Below are 21,890 nucleotides of genomic sequence, written 5' to 3' on the forward strand. Positions count from 1 at the left end.
AAGGTGATTGGTTTCTAAAAAGATGGATAGCTACATAATAATCAATTTTTTAGGACTTTAGATGTAAAGGGGAGTAAAGATATGGGAATATTGTTGCTAATCAATTTGGGATCAGTATCGGATTTTTTCAGCAGTTGTTTCCAGGTTGAAGGGACAGTCACTGTCGAAAGAGTGAGATTACAGATTTCTTATAAAATGGGGTTTACAATCTTGGTTTCAGGAGCTAAAATATGAGGAGGACATGGTCCACCAGGGAGCCTGATACATTGGATGTGGATGCTAGACATATATCCTCATCTGTGAATGGCTTAAAGTATGTAAGATGATTGGCCAAGCAAGGAGCTGCTACTTCTTTCGACGGAGGAAATTATGATTCTTATCTGTGAATAATGCTGCTTTGCTGCTTGACATTTAATAGCTTTTAACTTTTAAATATCAGCAGTCTTTAATATCTCCAGATTGGACTAATGTTCTTTCTTAGTAGCGTCCCGATATCAAGCTTGACCCCTTAAAGGTAGTATGGAACTCAGCAACAAGATGTATTGCAAACATGAAAAGAACACACAACATCTCACCAGTCCTAGGATCACCAATCTGGTCCCCAACAGAGAAGTGCTGTATATCCCTGATGTCATGGATAACATAAAGAAGTCCACTGCAGATCACTGACCTACCTATTGCATTAATTACACATTAATGGAGAAAACAGAAACAAAGAAGAACGGGTGCTTGAAATTCCAAATTTGAACAAACAAAAAGTTCTAATTAACTCTTCTATAGCAGCACTCCGAATCTGTAATAGCAAGCCTCCTGAACTGGAATGAACCCTCCATACATCTATTTTAATTGAGGAATGAAAAAAAAATGGATTAACCTAAACACAGGTCTAAGCCAACTTTATTGTTAGTGATAGCACAATAACACATGATGGTATCACTAATCTATTAACCAAATAGGCACACTGATACCCGTCCCTTTCCGATAATATTTTAATTTCTAGATTCAATTCACAATTCCATCCGACAACTCTACCATCACTGAATAAAATTCTGTCTGATCTTAGTCCAAATATTTTAACTTGACATTCTTTCATTTTTTTTAACTATTACAGAAGAAGATATGGCCAACTGTAATCCAAAAGATGTAATGTAATATTTTAAACCGTATCCATAAATATGCAATTATTCAGTCAGTTGAGGCTGCCAATTAATAATTGCATATGCATGGATATGTTTTCAAATATAAAAATAACATATTTTGGATTACAGTTGACCATATCTTCTTCTGTAATTTATTGACACATGCAATATATTAGGCTATTATATTGCAGTCTTGATGGGAACTGGTCATTTCAAATGATGCACCTTGGGACTTTTTTTTGTGATATTTCACTATTAGAAAGTTGGCATTTTCCTACCTAAATATTTGGTGCCTACAGTATGTTCCTGGGTCACATGACTGAGTATAGTTGGTAGCTGGATCATGTTTCTTCCTCCCAGACCAACAGACAATGAAGGGATCAGGTGTGTCTGGGTGGGACATCACCTAATAGGATGGGCAGGTGAAGCATGGCACAGCCCCACTTGCAACTGAATTGGCTGTTCACTGCCTTAACACAAATGACTTGTAACAACTGCATTGTTCACGCATCCAGCTCAGAGACAAAAGCAGGGGAGTCAGGAAACTTCAAGGACTTCACAGTAAATTCCCAAGATATTTCTTCTACTTCAAAGAAGGTGCCAGGTATAAAAATTGGACCCTCAGACCCACTTTCCAGTACACCTTTGGACCTGTGAATACTACAAAAAAGTACTCCTGCCCAGCTGCCTGTTGCCCTGTTTACTGAGAAAGAAAATTCCAGGCTGAAGTGACTCCAAGGGTCAGCTGACTGACCTCTTGTTCTGAGCTTCAGGGACATAAAAAGCAACAGCAGCTTCCTGCATTGTTAAGCTGACCTGTTGCCTAGACCTGCAACTGGACCTGCCTACGCCCTGCTAGTCTGTGCTGGAGTGAGTCCCAGACCCCCAATAGGTGCCACTCAGGTCCTTGATCCTTGGTGTGGCCTCATTTGAGCTCCTCTCACAAGAAAAGGAGAAATCCTGAGGTTTTGGGCTCTTTGTGATCGTGAATTGGCCTGTTCACACCAAGGTCTTGCAGCCTGTACCCCTCACCAACGTGAAGCTCCAAGAAACCAGAATCTTCGGGCACCACAACTGCCAGTGACTCCCGGCAAAATGAGCTCTGCACTTTGCTCTACAAGAATCGACAACTCGCACATTGCCATAACTCCTGGCAACGTGAGCTCTGCACTTCACTGTACAGCATTGACAGCTTACAGCAACCACCAGTGCAAAGCTCTAGCCATGACCACACGTGAAGCACAACAGGATCTTCACACTGTAGCAATGACTGTCTGCGACGCCCACCCTGCTCTTTGCACTATATGCTCTCCCTGCTCCTTGCAACACTTTCCACCGTAAAGGAAACTCTTTGTGCTTAACTTTGAAGTTAACTCTTTGAGCTAGACTAACCTGGTCCCTAAATCCAGCCTAAACTCTATTGTGCTTAGCCTGAACTTGTGACTTTCACCGGGTCTTGCACAACTGGATAGCCGCAAGTGGGTCTTTGTGCTTTTAGGCACTTTGTATACCTAAATTCTTTAAAATTGCATATCTCTGGTTCTGCTGATTGGGTTTTTGTCATTTTGCTGTCAAATAATGTATTACATTTTACTTGAATTTGTTAATTGGTATGGGACCTTTATTGTGCCATATTTTTACTTTATTTATGTTTGAAGTACTGCATAAATACTTTACGCCTTGCTTCTAAGTTAAGCCTGACTGTTTTTGTGCCATGCTACCAGATGACAAAGCACAGGTTAATTTGGGGTTTGTTTGTGTTTCACCTTTACAGAGATTGTGGTTGCTGCTTCATAAGCCCCCCCCCCCAACCAGGAACCCAGTTTCCTACACATAGCATTGCAGGACAATTTTGAAAATAGATAGAACAGCTCAACATGCTAAGTCCTAGCTCCACTTGATCCTATATCTACTTGACAAGCTGTGCTGTGTCCCTTTGGTGTGTGTTTACAGAATAGCAAATGTATTGCCAGTGCATGCTTTACATTGGGCTAGTGTCCTGCATAGTGTAGGCATGAGGGAGACAAGGTCGAAAAGAATACAGACATCACAACCTAGGATAATATTTGGTCTTACAACTACATTGAATAGTCATATTCAGAATTTTATTCAATGAAATAGTCATTGTAGCGTTCTCTTTTTTTTGGATGCATTTCATGAATGTATTTTCGAAAAGAGTTGAAGGCCAATCAAAAAACGGTGTACGTTAAAGTGTGTTCAATGTTTTCTGTATTTATCTAAGACTAGTCTTGGTTATTTTGTACCAGTTTTTTAAATGGAAAATCATTGTTTTTGCTCTGATTATTATTTGCATGGTACTGGGGCCCTGTTAAAATCACATGCAACTTTACCTTTAATATGCAGTAATTTTGCACCAGTACCACGCAATTGGCTTGGTGAACAGAATTCACCAAGCCAAATGGGTTTACTACGTACGTTTACCACCTGCTCTGAACATGTGGTAAATGTTTGACATGGTCTATGAGTGAGGTGAGAGGCGAGGGAGGAGGTGAGAGGGAGTTAGTGGAGCAAAGGGAAAGTATTTTCTGCCAGGGTAAGCATTATAGGCTCTTCTCGTCAGAAATATACGGGACTGAGACTTGACTGATGCAGCCAAAGTCTCAAATGATTTTTTTGGCTGGTTTTACCAGCTGGAAAGTTCGAGACAGGTTCACTCACACCAGGAAAATCCAGAGGTGGAAAAACCTAAACAGGTTCATGTGGAACAGAAATGCATGAGGTAATTCCACCCTGCTTGTCTCTTAATCAGGTATTTTCTGTTGTGCTTAAATTCCAGACTACATACTTAGCGGTAGTTTCTGTTTGTTAGGAGTCAGTTGTGGGCATTTTTCAGTTACAGTTAGGAGGCCAGCAGAATGTACTGCATCTACAGTTTATGCTCACACCAAATTGTGGTCTTATTTGTTTCATCCCACTGGTGCTGCACACGATGTGGCATGCAGTACTACAGGAAGCACAAACATGTAAAATAAATATTTTCCAGCCCTTAAAAAGCAGACCCCTTTTTCATACGCTAAATTATTTGTTAAGAGCCTCAGTGGTTTAACATAGGTCATTGCAAAGGTTCGACAGCCTAGGAATGGATTTAATCTCTTTAACTGGCCTTCATATGTCTGTGCATGGCTTACTTGCTGAATTGTCTCCTGATCACATCACAAAATGTATTCTCTCTTAGATAAAGTGTCTTGTGTGTTGAAAGTCCATACAAAATATAACAGCTTTCCTTTCTCAGAAAATGAACATTCCTAGCAGAATACTTCAATCCATCACTTCTCTAATATTTGAAATAACTTTACATAAGGACTTCATTCATTTTTAATATTTAAAAATCTTAAATAAATATATTACATCTCCCTTGAACTGCATGCTACAATAAGACAAGAGGCAAGGAACTAATACATTTCAATAATTTAATGTGCTCGTACACTTCCGTTCGATGCATTGCCTCAAATCAGTTACATTTAAAACATTACTTGGTGGTGATCCACAGAAATTGTACTCTTTCTTCAGGCTGTCCTAATTCAGTTTTCAAACAAGTTTAGAGATGAGTCTTATATTTTAGGGGCTTGCCATTCCTCAGTCTCCAAATAAGACATAAGAATACCAAAGTTATATAATGCAGTTGCCAGTTTAGTGTGTAGCTACAAAGCCCTGATTTATCCTGTTTAACCCGTTCGCTGTGGGGCTAATTCCCCTACATTTCTGGGGGGAGGGGGGCCGCGGGCAGTGCCACGGTGCTCATGACAAGCTCGGCATGTCATGTAACATGGTGGCTCTGTGCTCATGACGTGCTGAGCTCATCATGACTACGCCCGTTCCAATGGAACGCCCAGCACAGCAGGGGAATTAGCCCCACGTGGGCGTTCCACAACCGTCATGACGAGCTCAGCTCATCATGGGCACCCAAGAGGTTAATTCCAGAGGAAACTTCTTTCAACGCTATGGAAATTTTGCAGAATGTTAGAACTCTACTGTCTCTTAAAGTATGCTTCTTAGTATTTGGTGTAAACCTGACTCATGGACCTCATCCCTGTGTCTTGGAAAATAATTTAAAAACTAGTATAAGTGGGCAGGGTAAGGTTGCAAATAACATATTTGTTTCTGGGCCATCAGTACCACATTACTCCATTGGGACCCACATTAGGTCCTGTGGTACTGCAGCAGCAGCCCCCGCACAAGCTTCAACTGTAGTGTATCGCAGTATTGTGTAAGCATCATTGAGTGAAGCTGGTGTAATACTGCTGCACCATCTGTTAGGAGCTTGTGTGGTGGTACTATGGAATACCATCGTACCTGCAAAATCGTGTCTAAAAATAATAAAAACACATATTGGTTGGCTATCCACTTAACTGTACACAGTTGGTGATGGTTGCCGATGGGGATTTGCCGGCAGGACTTAGCCAGAGGCTAAGTCCTGCAGCCACCCTCCTGGTGTGCTTTGCCTTCTGCTATGCACAGTGTAGAGTTGGCTGCCCTATGGTGCTAGGTTCAAGGACTAGCCACAGGTAAGGCCCTGTAACCAACCCCCTACCATGCATGGCATTCAGTAATGCAGTTTGCTCAACCCCCTGTAAACCGCCAGCCTCACACTGCCATGGCCTTCGGCAGTGAGCTGGGAGGTGTTGACCGCAGGGCCAATTTGTGCTCAGCCTATACCTTGCTTAACATGGAGTACTAACTGCACCCCAAACTTTAGTGATTTGCAGTCAATGTACCATATTACCTAGAACATACACAATTACGATTGCGTTAAAGTCTTGCACTATTTCTATGTGTAAGATATTGGAGTAATTGTTGAGGGGGTGATAACCCACCTCAAATATTAATCAAAATCCTTCTCAGGGTAAAGCATTAAAGTGACTAAATAAACCTGTGCATAAACCTGTGGTAGCTTGGTAAAGAACAGTCTGCCTTAACTTAGAGGCAATGTGCAAATATGTATGCAGCATTCAAACAGTAATAAAGTGAAAGCACAAGAAAAATCGCAAACTAATTTAGAAAAAAAGAGTAGCTCAAATAAATAATATAGCACCAAAAGGACAACATTTCCAATAAGTAGAACAAAATATCAATTTTTAGAGTTTGAATTAAAAATCGCACCAAAAAGCACAAAGAGCCAACCATGGTTGCCCGGTCACACTAGTGTGGGTCGGAGCATAAAGTTAAGGAGACTGTAATGGACTACAGGTCATATATAGGGACCAGGTTCCTCATGGTGGAAAGTTTACCTTTGGATGTAGAAACTTTTGGTCATTGACGACTCGTCAGTGCAGCCACCCTCCTGGTGTGCTTTGCCTTCTGCTATGCACAGTGTAGAGTTGGCTGCCCTATGGTGCTAGGTTCAAGGACTAGCCACAGGTAAGGCCCTGTAACCAACCCCCTACCATGCATGGCATTCAGTAATGCAGTTTGCTCAACCCCCTGTAAACCGCCAGCCTCACACTGCCATGGCCTTCGGCAGTGAGCTGGGAGGGGTTGACCGCAGGGCCAATTTGTGCTCAGCCTATACCTTGCTTAACATGGAGTACTAACTGCACCCCAAACTTTAGTGATTTGCAGTCAATGTACCATATTACCTAGAACATACACAATTACGATTGCGTTAAAGTCTTGCACTATTTCTATGTGTAAGATATTGGAGTAATTGTTGAGGGGGTGATAACCCACCTCAAATATTAATCAAAATCCTTCTCAGGGTAAAGCATTAAAGTGACTAAATAAACCTGTGCATAAACCTGTGGTAGCTTGGTAAAGAACAGTCTGCCTTAACTTAGAGGCAATGTGCAAATATGTATGCAGCATTCAAACAGTAATAAAGTGAAAGCACAAGAAAAATCGCAAACTAATTTAGAAAAAAAGAGTAGCTCAAATAAATAATATAGCACCAAAAGGACAACATTTCCAATAAGTAGAACAAAATATCAATTTTTAGAGTTTGAATTAAAAATCGCACCAAAAAGCACAAAGAGCCAACCATGGTTGCCCGGTCACACTAGTGTGGGTCGGAGCATAAAGTTAAGGAGACTGTAATGGACTACAGGTCATATATAGGGACCAGGTTCCTCATGGTGGAAAGTTTACCTTTGGATGTAGAAACTTTTGGTCATTGACGACTCGTCAGTGGGACAAGGTGTAAGCTAGATCTGAAGCAGAGCTCAACAACAGCACAATTCTGAACAGTGTGTTTCCAGTGTGGTCATTGCTGAAGGTGGGAAAACTCCAGGAGAATTCCAAAGCCTCTGCCCAGGAATGCCATTTGTTGCTCACTGTCAGTCAGGATAAAGCCCCTTTGCACTTTGTATTTTTTCTAAAAGTCAGGTCTCCTTCAGCAGAGCAAATCAGCAAGCCCAGGCTTACAGGTGATTCGACATCGACAGCTTTGATGGAAGTTGGAGACTCTAATGGATCTTCAGACAGAAAAATTGCTTAAATGTTCTACTTCCCAGATTTTGTAGTTTAGGGATTTGAGGAGTACACTGTAACACCAGCAAAGGGTCCAGAGCCTGGGGGCACCACTTGAGGGTTAGAACTCACTTCAGCAGAGGCCAACAGGAGGGTGCAGGGCAGGTCCAGTTTGGACTGGTCAGATGGGGGTTGCAGTGAAAGCGTCTCTGGAAGTTTGTTGTGTCCTGGCAGCTCAAACAGGTGGTCAGCCTTCTAGGGTCTTGGGTTCAAGAAAAACAGATCAAGGCTCCTTACAGGTTTCAGACAGAAGTTATTCCTTTGATCCTCACAGGTCCTGGTTTGTTCTCAGGAAGGTACGTGGGCCTGTGCAATCCCTATCCAACGAGATAAAAGTTCCCACGGATGACTCTGCTAATTTTTGAAGCACTTTCTGTGCCATTTGCTGTACAGTATCCCACAGTGCCGCTCTCTACCTAAGTCTAACATAGATAGAACCTTTCCACCTCTTGTCAGAGCGCCCTGTGCCCACCAACAGGTTTGGATATGTTAATAGGCAAATCTTCCCTTGTGGTTGCTCAAAACGAGTTCTGGGCAGCTACTTTCCCTTTGGGTTTGAAGCTACACTGACTAGCAAGACAAAGGGGAGGCAGTTCTAAGTATGAGCTGCATTTGACAGGGTAAGCAATAATTGGAGCTCAGGAAGGTGCTGGACACAAGTCCCCAACTCATCCTACTCAAGGAGAAAAAACACCTTTTCAAGTCCAAGTCCACATCTCATGACAGGGGAACCATCAGCAGTCAGATGACACTGGACACCGGCAGAGAGGCTACATTTGGCTGAGTGTCATTTTAAAAATTGTAAAATAAAATCTAAACTGACCATTGTGTGAAAGTCATTCTTTCTGCCCTGATCAACCTTGTTTTTTGACTGATACTGGTGCTTACTGGCTCTGATTGTGTCCTGCGCTCTGCTAATCAGACCCTGGGCCTGTGCTCTGTTTAAAAGGTATATGGTATGTAGGTGTAATTACAATTGGCATGCCAACCTACATGCAACCTCATAACATATCGTAAGGCATGTAGGCTTAGAGGCCTAGCTGATTGAAAGCACTTAAGTGTGCAACGCTGTGTTGCCTGCTGCCATTTTAAAAGTCAGCCTTGCTTTGCAAGCTGCTTTCAAATTAAAATGATATGCAATTAAAGTTACTTACAAAGTCTTCTACTCCCTTATTTTTACATATACGCCACCTCCAAGGACACCCATAGGTGCCCAAGGGGTGGAGTGCCTAGTAACTATAAGCAAAGACATCATAGAAGTTGTTTTGTATGCCCTGGTGAGGGAAACTGCCAATTTCATGGTCTCCCAATTGTAGTACATTAGCACCATAGGCTAATGTGAGAGGTCTTTATTAAACTTTAATAACTATTGACGAGAGTGAGCTAAAATGATCATTCAAAATGTATAAATAATAGGTAGGATAAATCCAACAACTTGCCAAGGTTAGATGTATTATAACTCTGCCATAAAAGACATTATATAACTTGCTATTTTGATGTTATTAAATCCAGAGCTAGAGTAGCCTCTACTGATTGACCAGCCTTTGACAAGCTGAGTGAAGCTACTCTGATGAGTTATGGAGTGGCCTGAAAGGAAACAAAGAGACATTTGTGGGAGATCTGCAAGCTGCCGAGCAAAAAACAAGGAGGGGGCTAGGTAGCCAAACTGTGCTTCAAAGAGTGAAACACACTTAGTACAGAGCAAATGCCCACGCCCACTTCCTGCACTCCCAGCCAAATGGGGGCCCATGTCATTGAATTAGCAGAGGGACTGGAAGGGAAATGTTAGGGAACGTTATCCACACCTGTAGGTTGGGTTGACCAGACCGTAATCTCCAGGAGAGGATTTTTCCATTTTTGTATTTTCAAACAGTGCTTTCTAAGACACAAATATGCCACAATTTGGAGGAGTTGTCATAACTCCTGGTGGCATCCTGTATCCAATTGGTGCCCCCTGCTTGTCACCCAAGAAGCATTAATATAAACAGGGGATATCTGCCCAACATCTCAGCTCCCTGCCTGAAGAAACAAGAAGAAGACAGGACTGTCCTGCTAGAACCATCTGGCCTGCATCAAGAGGACTACACTCTGAATGACTGCACATGTTGCACACTTTGAAACTACAGCAAAAGAAGGAATTTGCCTGGCACTAAAAGTTTAATGAGTGGACTCCCTAAAAGAAACAGATTAAAAGAGCTCCACATGAATCAGCTCCACCAAGAACAAACCGGCTAATCACCTTCAGCTGCACTTTGAAGGATTTGGCCAGGTGCATTGTGAGAACTATTGTCCCAACTCTCCAAGGAACAACTCAGAGCTTCTGGAGCCTTGACTGATTTTGTGGACTGTTGCAAAACTGCCTCATTTTTATTGGCTGTAGGACTCTGAGAACTTTCCACTGCTGGCCAGTCCTAAAGTGCATGTGCTCTCTCCTCTAAACATGGTCTAATTGGTTTACACCTGTTTAGAATATTATATTTACTTGTAAGTCTCTTGTAAAGTGGTATACCATACACCCCGGGTCTGTACCTGAAAGGTACAAGTGGGCCTAGAGCACTGATTGTGCAAGCCATAGAAGTAGCCTTTCAAACCTGTCTCCATCCTGCCACTGCAAGGGGCTGTGTGTGCAGTTTACTGCCACTTACACTTGGCACTTAAAGCTACTTGCCACACTTTAAACACCCCCTTTTATTACATATAAATCACCACTAAGGTAGTCCCTAACATGTATTTGCACATATGCTGTGTGTGCCTGACAGCCGGTCTCCAATCAAAGTCTGGGCAGGATTGGGTGACCGCTACATTTGTGCATTCCCTCTAGACTTCAACAAGATAGGACACTCAACTGCATATGCATTTATCTGTGTACTGATGGGTCTTCCTGGGCAAGAGGGAGGGGAGAAGATAACCCTTAATTTGAATAGATAATATTCTGTCCCTACACAATAGACTGATTTAGCCCCCATGTCTAGGCTGGCAGATAGGACTGGGCTGAAAGGGGAAACTGCGTACTTCAGAGATTTCTTTTGAAGTCACCATAACATCAAAGGCACTTTTGGGTATAAGTACTGAGTCTCTGACTCCTAAAATCAAACACTTTTGGGACCTATAACCAGACATCACTAGTTCTATATCTGCACATTGCCAGCTGTGCTGCCAGAAGGGTCTTTCACTTTGCTAACTACTTTGCTATGTTGGCCTGCTGCCTGCTAACTGCTGTGCTGTAGGATGGACTGTCACTCTACAACTTTCTTTGGTGTAATGGTCTGCTTTCTGCTGCCTTTTTGCTGTGCATAAGCTCTAGATGTGCTCCAAGGGCTTACTGGCTTGCACCATGTTTTAAAAATCTCAAAGTCATCGAAGATTTCATCTGTGTACGGCTGCCGTAGAAATCTACCATTCGTGAGCCTGGCAGATGTACTTGTGGCATCGCTCACGCACAGTGAAGCTTCAACCTGCATTGTAAACCAAGCGAGAGCCCTGCTTTTACCACTGCTGTTGCAGCACCAAGAGACACACTTCCAGCGTAAAACCGAGATTGAGCATTCCATGTTGTGCCAGCCTGATTGCTTGCCTTTATATGAGACGCTGTAGCGGCCTGGTCTGACACTTCAAATGCGACTCTCGGCTCATTGGCATGCCTCGTCTTCACAATCCAGGACTCCGCTGCTTCCCCACCCCTAGCGTGGACCGTTGCTGGGCAATAACGGGCCTCGTCTACTTCCACGAAGCGAGCCTCAGCTCAACTCACCGAAAGGCAGCCTTTGTTTTCCCCGACAAAAGGTACTGTTATTCTTGAGAACTGTGAGGTCTCTGCACCCAGCCTACATGGCATCGCACGGCTCCTGACGAACATTGAGAACTTGGAGGAGTGCTATGCTGATGCTCCTACCTTGAGGAAGTTCCTTTTCCATTTCTTTCGTGTTACAGAAAAGAACCTAAAAGAAGCAGATGTACTTATTGAACTGGGATTTTACCTGCATAGTTTGAATGCACATATCCTGAAATGTATTGATTATATTTTTATCATTTTGGGTCTTTTTGTTACCAATAAAGGTAGTTATTTTTATAAACTTGTGTGAAATCTTTTGAGGTGTATTAATTGAGTAACTGTGTGTGTGTTGCACAAATACTTTATGCAAAAAGAACTATTGATGGACAGAATGCAAAACAATGTCTTACATTCACCCCAGTACAGAGATCTGTGCCTAAATCCATCGTTTTTTTGCTCACCATGCAATTCCAGTTTGGACCCAGCCACTTGCAAATCAGTCTTGACCCTGCACTCAATGGGAACAGTCCAGCCCGAACTGCCAGACCAGGTCCTCCCTGGACTGGAAACAAGCATCCTAGGACCGGTTTCGGGGTTTCACCCCTCTTCAGCGAGGAGAGCTTGATTCCAGTGGCATAGGAAGCACAGGACTCACGTCTGAGCATACCTGTCCCACTCGGGGTAACAAGTGCAAAAAGAACTATTGATGGACAGAATGCAGAACAATGTCATACATTCACCCCAGTACAGAGATCTGGGCCTAAATCCATTTTTTTGCTCACCATGCCATTACAGTTCGGACTCAGCCAAATGCAAACCAGTCTTGACCCTGCGCCCAATGGGAGCAGTCCAGCCCGAACTGCCAGGCCAGGTCCTCCCTGGACTGGAAACAAGCATCCTAGGACCAGTTTCGGGGTTTCACCTCTCTTCAGCCAGGATAGCTTGATTCTAGTGGCACGGGGAGCACAGGACTCACGTCTGAGCATACCCGTCACACTCAGGGTGACAAATGAAAAAAGAACTATTGATGGGCAGAATGAAGAACAATGTCATACATTCACCCCAGTCCCTTGCTCACTTTGCCACTGGATTCAAGCTGCCTGGCTGATAACAGCTGATTAGCCAGAAACTGGTCCCAGGATGCTTGTTTCCGGTCTAGGGAAGATATGGCTTAGCAGTCTGGGCTGGACTGTTCCCATGAGGCACAGGGTCAGATTGATTTGCATATGGCCATATCTGAACTGGGGTGGAGGAGTGAGCTAAAGAATGATGATGGATTAAACCCAGATCAGTTGGCTGGGGGTGAGAGCTTGCAATGTTCAACACTCCGTCCATCATCCCTTTGGTTTTGCTTTGTTCGTCCTAAGTTGGCAGAGTATGCCCAGACGTGGGTCCTTTGCTCACTTTGCCACTGGATTCAAGCTAGCCTGGCTGACGACAGATGATTAGCCAGAAACCAGTCCGAGGATGCTTGTTTCCGGTCCAGGCAAGACATGTGTTGGCAATTTGGGCTGGACTGTTCCCATGAGGCACAGGGTTAGACTGATTTGCATATGGCCATGTCTGAACTGGGGTGGCGGAGTGTGCTAAAGAATGATGACGGATTAAACCAGATCAGTTGACTGGGGGTGAGTGCTTGCAATGTTCAATACTCTGTCCATCATTCCCTTTTGGTTTTGCTTTCTCCGCCCTAAGTTGGCAGGATATGCCCAGACGTGGGTCCCTTGCTCACTTTGCCACTTAATTCAAGCTAGCCTGGCTGATGACGGCTGATTTGACAGAAACCGGTCCCAGGATGCTTGCTTCCGGTCCAGAGAAGACATGGATTGGCAGTTTGGGCTCGACTGTTCCCATGAGGCACAGGGTCAGTCTGATTTTCATATGGCCATGTCTGAACTGGGGTGGCATAGTGAGCTAAAGAATAATGATGGATTAAACCCAGATCAGTTGACTGCAGGTGAGTGCTTGCAACGTTCAACACTCCATCCATCATCCCCTTTGGTTTTGCGTTGATTGCCCTAAATTGGCAGGGTATGCCCAGATGCAGGTCTCTTGCTCACTTTGCCACTAGATTCAAGCTAGCCTGGCTGATGACGGCTGATTAGCAAGAAACCGGTCCCAGGATGCTTGTTTCCGGTCCAGGGAAGACATGGCTTGGCAGTTTGGGCTGGACTAATCCCATGAGGCACAGGATCAGACTGATTTGCATATGGCCATGTCTGCACTGGGGTGGTGTAGTGAGCTAAAGAATGATGATGGATTATACCCAGATCAGTTGACTGGGGCTGAGTGCTTGCAATGTTCAACACTCCGTCCATCATCCCCTTTAGTTTTCCTTTGTTCGCACAAATACTTTATGCATTGCCTCTTTTGATAAGCCTTCCTCCCTGTGCCAAGCTACCAGAGGTTTAGCACTGTTATCTGATTTGTGTATCTAGCTTAGAGTAGTCGGTTCTGCCTGGCCAGGGTGTATACCTTAGCCAACCAGAAACCCCATTCTAACGTGGACCCATCAAGAACCCAAAAGGACCTTCTGGAGGCATCTGAAGAATTTGTAGATTATTTGGACATTTTGACCAAAAGGTTCCATAAGTTGACTGACCTGTCTTCGTGACGCAAGCCGCCGATGTCAAACACCAACTAAGCCTGAAATTTAGATTTTCCCCACTGAAGCTCCAGAGTTCTTCATTGTCAATGAGACTTCCAGGAATTGACTGAGGCATCCCGCTGAAGCAAGCCACAGTCTTGGAAGTCAAACTCGACCTGCCGAGGAGACCCGCCTGACATTGAGAGAAAATGCTCCAAATGAGTGACTAAGTCAGAAGGTAAAAACATGACTAGGCCCTACCGCTTTGTATCTGACCTGAACTCCATTGCAGTCAGTCTGAAACTTTGACTTTGTCCAGTTCTAGAGTGAACAGGTGTCCCAGGTTGGCCCTTTTGGCTTATAAGCACTAGAAAGTGTTTAGTCTTTGAACATTCATATCTCAAGTTCCGTACATTGGATTTTTGTCATTTTGGTGTCAGTTTAATCATACAAATATTTCCTATTTTGACAAAATTGTGTTGTTTTCTTATTGTGTGTTGTATCTTACCTATTTAATGTTTTGGTGTTTTTAAATGCTTTATACACTCCTCTTCTAAGTTAAGCCTGCCTGCTTGCATCCAGCTACCAAGGGTTGATCAAAGGAATAATTTATTGAGACCTTGACTGGACCTTATATTACGATTGTGGCCTTATTACTAGTTGAAGGTGCCTACTTACTCACACTTATAAACCACTTTCCAACAACCATTAAGTTGGTTATAAGGCAACCCAATGCTTTCCTATGGGAGAGACAGTCTTGACACAGTGAAAAACGACTGCAGTTTTTCACTGTCATAGCATGTAAAACATTAAATATACATGCTACTCTTTTAAAATGTTATGCACCCAGGCCTATGGACATTTAATGCCTACATGATGGGTGACTTATTAGCAATAAAAAGCAATGTTTAGGCCTGGCAAAAGGAATGCATTACTAGTTTGAAATGGCAGTGTTAACTCTACACACCAGGGCTGAAAAGGCATTCATTGGCTACATCAGTGATTGGCACAATGAGTGCTTCAGCCCACAAGTAGCATTTACTTTATAGGCTCCGAGTGATATAGTGCTATAAACTAGAGTCTTATAAGTAAATAAATGTGCCAAGTAGGTGTATGCCAATATTACTAGGTTTAGTAAGGAAAGCACATGTACTTTACTACTGGTTAACAGGAGTAAAGTGTTCAAAGTCCTATGATCAACAAAAACAGGTTTAGCAAAAGAAGGCAAAATTCTGGGGGAATAGTACACAAATGTTTATCATTTCCAATAAATGCCATGGACACCCATAGGTTTACGCAATAAATCTATGTTGTATATGGCTATAGTGCCAGCAGTGGTGCCATTGGTCATGTCACCTATTATGTCATTCAATATCTCATCAGTGATGTTATTTAACATGTCATGAGTGATGTAATATTTGAGGTCACAAACAATACATTGAGGGGCACATAGTATAGCTAGCTCAGCAAACTATAACTAATGATTTTCAGTGTGTATCGTGAATTTTTATCTCATTTCAACATCTAACTATAATGTCGCTGCAATCGTTGCTTTTAGTGAATTTCTAGGTTTTTCTGAATGTGTGTGTGTTTGAGTTTTAACTGCCCAAAATGCAGTTCAAACATATTTCACAAGCATCATAATGAGATCCCCCAATAGAGTTGCAGCCCTTTACCTTTCTTGTGTTAAGGTTATCAGAGAATATACAGCTAGGTTACCTAATTTATGAGCCTTTAAGTAACTATAGCTCGCACCTCAGTCATGCGTAGTGTTATCATCAATGATGCCTTTTCAGATATCAGCAGCATGCTATCAACCTATACTAATATAATAAAGAGAGAGCCCAAACTTTTGAGGCGGGTAATCTCAGGAACCACATCACCAATCACAACACCCAATACAGCGTTGGAAAGGGCAGTTGCAGCAAAAGGACATAGGCTATGCAGACGCCCACCATATACATTTAAAAGGTAAAAGAACCGTGCCAGCAAAGTAGTCCCTTGTGGGCGTGTCTGCGTTGTGCTGTGGGCGTGTGCTGGGGGTGTGACATACGCTGGGGGCGTGTGGTACATTCCGCCCTTCATGCCATGTCTCATATCGTGTGCTAATCCCACCCTGCTTCCTTTAAATACCCCTGCACCCCATAATCATAACCCACCCTTACTCCTTAAAATACCCCAACACCCTAAAACACTAACCCATCTTAACCCTATAAATACACCCTGTACCCCAAAACCCAAACCTATCCCTGAACCCTAAAATACCCCTGTACCCCAAACCCAAACCTACCCCTACCCCTGAACCCTCAAATACCCCTGTACCCCAAAACCCAAACTTAGCCCTGAACCCTTAAAATACCCCTGTACTCCAAAACCCAAACCTACCCCTGAACCCTAAAAATACCCCTATACCCCAAAGCCCAAACCTAGCACGGAACCCTAAAAATACCCCTGTACCCCAAAACCCATACCTATCCCTAAACCCTAAAACTACCCCTGTACCCCATAACCCAAAACTATATCTGAACCCTTAAAATACCCAAACACCCCAAAACATATACCTCAGTACCCCAAACCTTATACCCCTTCCCATACTTACCTTATCCAAACATTAAAAAAACATGCTTTTACCATTCATGCATTTACAACGAATTTTGTTGTAAATGTATGCATGGTAAAAGCATATAAAATGTAATGCCATGCGTTATAATGGCATTGCGGAGTCATGGTACTTTCGTAATGAAAGTATGCGGAGTGATGGTATGTGGAAAGAAAGTAGCGGAATAATGGGTTTTTACCCTCCCCCGGTAAGTACATTGGTGGTACATCTCCAGCAACAGACTCATATTTTTTAACCACCCATTTGAAAAATGTACAGGTCTCTCTCATTGATGGGCAGCACCGACATACACTTTTAGACACACCTCCCACCTCAAGTTCTAGAATAGCGAACTTTATAGCTGGGGAGCTACGTTCGATTCTCGGCATCAGCTCAACATCCTGTGATTCCAGGCAAATCGCTTTGTCTCCCCGTGCCTACCACAAATGAATGTGTTCTTCTGTAATGTAAATTGTGCTCATGCCATGTTGTCGAGTTTGCGCTATTTAATATTGCAAGGAAAAATAAAGTAGGGAAACTCGAGTTCACACACTACTGAACGCGCACTCTTAAGTGCATCAGCAGTGCACTGTGAATCAAAGCGTTTCACAGGCCTGTCACAGATAAGAAATGCTATCAAAACGAAATCCTACAAAACAATATACTACTGGCCGGCAGCAATTCATACCCGGACAACGTCGGGACGGGCTGCTAGTAATGTCATAAAACATGTCAGAAGTAATTTACTATGTGAGGGTATAAGCTGTACACGGTGAAGGCACACGTTATAATTACTTCAGGCTTGTTTCTAGTTACTTCACTTAACTATAACTGGTGAATTCCAGTGTTTTCAGTGTAAAGTGTAATATTGCAATGAACATTGTCACTCAACTATAACAACACCATAGCCTTTGTTTTTTGGAGTGAATTTCTATCATTTCTTTTTTTTAAATATGTAAAAATAGCTGTGACTTTATCCTTTTGTTTATCAGTAAACTGTATATAGGATTATAAGTGTGTATGCATATATATATATGTGTGTGGAGAGAGAGGAGAGATATTTTATATATCTATATATAGAGAGAGAGAGGGCGAGAGAGAGAGAGAAGGAAAGAGCAATGCAGCAACGAGTTTCTCTGTAACTAGAAGTATATTGTGCTTAAACAAATCATGGCACTAAACTTAAATCTGAGGTCTGTGTTTCTATTTCCAAATTATTCTATGTGGTGATATACATTAAACTGGTGATCACATCTGACGGTAAAGTTCCTGGAAAGGATGCCAGCAAAGTGCCTAGAGCATACCATTTGAGAAATGGTATGTTTATTTCCGGATATGAGCACAGACAAGCAAAATTCGTATCAAGTTTAAGTGAAGGTTTGGTTGTCTCTCTCAGAGTCACAACCTCTATCCCCATCCCCGCTGAATTCAAATAATGAAAGGTGGTATTCGTTTTATAATTTTCTTTTTTTTCTCCACAAAGAACACGCAGGGTGATACCATTCCCACTATTCTGATGGGGTGGGAGGTCTCTGCGAGCTACCATTTCCCAGAGCCTCAAACAAATGTTCGCAGAGATAAAACCGTGTTAAAAACACTGCCAATAATTAAGAAATCTAATTTATAATGAGGGCGCGGGAGCACGGTGGGATGGCGGAGATAGATGAACGCGTAAGTAGGTGGCCTTGAGGCTCGTGCTAACGCGCCGTCGCAACCAAGGCTACCGAGCCCGGCTAATGCTGCTGTTGGGGGGAAGGCTTGGGGCTGCGGGCTGTTATTTCGAGGAGGACCCACCTCCCTCTGTTGAAGCAGCTTCGGCAGAGTGGAGCAATCCGACGCTGCCCGTTTCCAGGGTGAAATTGCCTTCCTCCTCCATCTCCACCTCCTCCACGCAGGAAGCATCCAAGGAATTGCACGATTACAGCTACAGCAGTATTCTACCAGCACGCGGGGAAATGAGAAAAATACATGGATCCCAGAAATTAACCTCTAAAGAAAAGGTGCAGAGCGGTGTGCGCTGAAAGAGAAATTAGTGTGGCATGGAGTGAAATGGGCATGTACAAGCTGTCTGAGGGGATTTTTTTTCTAACAGCGGTTAGTGGGTTTGCTGCTCCGTCGAAAGGAGCTCTGCACAGAGCTGCCCTGCGGAGCAGCACCTCGGACAGCTCCGAGCACAGGGCGCATCCACGGATCGCTACCCCGGACAGCTGCTGCCCAAAGCTCGGTAGGGGCGGGGGAGTACCAGCACCGCGGACAGCTCTGTCCACATGGACGTGCCGAGGCGCTCGCAGCTCCCCGGACAGTCTGCTGCAGATCCCGGGCTCCGGGGATCAGCACTTCGGAGAGCTCCACCCGCTGGGGCTGAGGCGCGTTTCCCTGCTCTCCCTCCCCCATGCACCTCAATTAAGTCCCTTTCGAACAACAAGTACCAGACTGTAGATGTCTCCCCTACGGCACTCAGATGATGTTCGCCATTAAGCAGCGCTTCTTCCACGGAATTGACTGCCAGGTGTAATTATGCCGGTGTTTTTCTCGTTGCAGGAACGACTCTTTTGGAACCTGGTCCACCCAGGGATGTAAAACTGTGCTTACCGATGCATCCCACACGAAATGCTTATGTGATCGTCTCTCTACCTTCGCCATTTTGGCTCAGCAACCGAGAGAAATAGTAAGTAACAGTGGGAATGCGGGTTTAATGCTCAGGCACGGAGGCTGTGACAGCGTTTCTCCGTGGTGTATTGCAGCTGACTGGAGGGGCGGGGAGAGAGATGTTTTTAAAAATGACATGGTTGCAGAAACGTATGTACCTGCTGCTGTCCAGCCGTGCTCAAATGATTCCAGATCTTGCGCTATAACTAATTCTCACCCAGTTTGAGTCACAGTGCAACTCCGGATTCATACTCGTGATATGCACACCATTGAAAAAAAACATGTGAGAGCATGCAGCTGGAATAGTCATGCCAATGGCTGCTTGAAGAGTACGAGCCTTGTCAGAGGAATTAGTCGACTCCTTCTGTTGCCAGTGAGACCAGAAGCCTAGATTGTTAAACAGATTGCAGCTCTGCATTGGATATTTTCAGTACAGACCTTCCTCTGATATGTGTTGACAAAAAGGGGGGGGGGGCACCCCGCGTGAATTGTAAGCCAGTTTTGAATATATTACAGCATTGCAATTATAATTACCTGCCACATTCTAGTTTTCTGTTGGGTGGATTGCAGTAAAATATGCTTAGAGAGTGAAAAGTATGCTGCAGCCTTTAAGGATGATCAGTCCTGGAATTTGTACTGGGTGTTTTTTTCTGCAGTGATCTATATTGTGTAAGGTAATGCAAGCAGATGGAATGCTGCCTTTAGGCCCAACATTGCTTTGAGTTACCATGCCTTAATCAATTTAGTTTCCATAATGCATTGTTTCATGTTACATCTCTCAGATCTTCAGGTGGATAGCTCTTGGTTTGAATGTCTCATTTGGCATGTTCATTTATGAACTATTACAGAATGATTTTGTGATTGTATTGAGTGGCTAATGCGAGATGTACCCACCCTGGCTCTTCTTCAAGGTCATTTATTTAGTTACCTTCTGGTAGTGGTATGAAACTGCCCTCATTCAGGCTGCTTTTATAATGATTTTGTGCTTAACGATGTACTCACGTTAGCAACCATTTTATCTGCATGAACTGAAACTATATTGAATGACGTGGACAAACTGCACAAGAAAGAGTCTGAAAAAGTCCCAAACTTTCCTAACTCAACAGGAGCTATGACAGAGAAATATGGGAGGTGTCCTTGGGGGATATCCGTAGGCTGTACATACAATCAGAAGCTAGTGAAAACTGATTTTGTTTGGGGCACCTTCTTCACACTCCTGCCTCTTAATTATAATCCCTTTTTGTGGCTCACTCTGTTGAAAACAAACAAGCTGGGAGATTGGGCTGTATGCACGCTCCTCAATGCACAGGGCCTCTGGGTTCTCATCTTTGAAAGTGAAGTAGATTCCAGCTGACATGGAAAATGGAGATTGTCTTTGAACTGCAAAAGGAAGCTTCAGACATTCTATCAGCGCGGCTGCTCTGATAAAGCTGTCAATGATAGCATTTAAACCAGAGTGACTTATAAGCTGCTGTTAAGCAGGCCAGAATACGAGATCATGTTAGTTATTTGTTTTACTTTTCTTACAGATCATGGAATCATCAGGCACCCCTTCCGTAACCCTAATTGTAGGCTGTGGCCTTTCCTGCTTGGCCTTAATCACGCTAGCAGTTGTCTATGCAGCACTATGGAGGTATGTATGTGGTCTGAATGAGTAATTAGGAAAACAAATGTACTTTTCTAAGAATATATATCGTGAAACGGTAACTTAATAAATTCTGCTTAAGGTATTACATGTTAAGTATGTTTACCACATTATGTGCATACACAAATTAATGTTCCCTTTTGCTTTGAAGACAGTTAAAGATGTATTGTGTCGTCAAGGTTTTACACATATTTAGACTTTTACAGTGTTTATGAAGCCCTTAGGAACAAGTATGACTATATTAAATAGGTCTGGCCTACATTTTGAGTCCTGCCTAAAACATTAAAAAGCCTGCTACAATGAAAAAAAGAATAGAAAATGTATTCTTTATGTAAACAATGCTTTTAAGAGATAAACCATTTAATGGTTGATGAATCAGATTATGATAAATCAAATAGTCCCTCAAGCATTGCAATGCAAACACTTCATAGGAATTGAAATGTTAAACCAAACAGCCAATAGCAAGAAGTGAAAAATACTCCTCCAGTTGAGCCACAGCCTGCTCTAGGACATTTTTCACCATTTAAAATGGCAACAATAGGTCGTGCTGACAGCTGCACTCTTAAGGCAGACTTAAAATGGCAGGCTTATTTCTGAAAACTGAAAGCTCATGTAACATTGAGAGCCCAGCAAACACAAGGAGATGATGGATGGAGCACTGAAACTTTACAGACACTCACCCTCGGTCACAGATCTGGGTTGAATCTATCATCGTTCTTTAGCTCACTTTGCCACCTCAGTTTAGACCAAGCTATATGCAAATCAGTCTTGCCCTGTGCCTCATGGGAACAGTCAAGCCCGAACTGCCAAGCCAGGTCTTACCTGAACAAAAAACGAGCATCCTGGGACCAATTTCAGGGTAACACCACTCTTCAGCCAAGCTAGCTTGAACCCAGTGGCAAAGTGAGCAAGAGACCGTGTCTGGGCATACCCTGCCAACTTAGGGCAAACAAACCAAACACAAGGAGGTGATGGACAGAGCGCTGAAACTTTTCAGACACTCACCCCCAGTCACG

At 43.3% G+C, this 21,890-nt stretch overlaps 1 protein-coding gene across 3 annotated transcripts in view; it reads left to right on the top strand.

Annotated features, from left to right (window-relative positions):
* ADGRB3 (adhesion G protein-coupled receptor B3) overlaps positions 1–21,890 on the top strand; it is a 1,725,994-nt gene that overhangs the window by 1,313,888 nt on the left and 390,216 nt on the right. For all 3 annotated transcript variants that reach the window (XM_086926462.1, XM_086926464.1, XM_086926463.1), the window contains exons 17-18: positions 19,122–19,248; positions 20,759–20,862. In XM_086926462.1, the coding sequence (XP_086782588.1) occupies positions 19,122–19,248; positions 20,759–20,862 (231 nt within the window). The remainder of the gene's footprint in view (positions 1–19,121; positions 19,249–20,758; positions 20,863–21,890) is intronic.

This window comes from Lissotriton vulgaris, chromosome 6 (assembly GCF_964263255.1).
Source record: "Lissotriton vulgaris chromosome 6, aLisVul1.2, whole genome shotgun sequence".
Lineage (NCBI taxonomy): Eukaryota > Metazoa > Chordata > Amphibia > Caudata > Salamandridae > Lissotriton > Lissotriton vulgaris.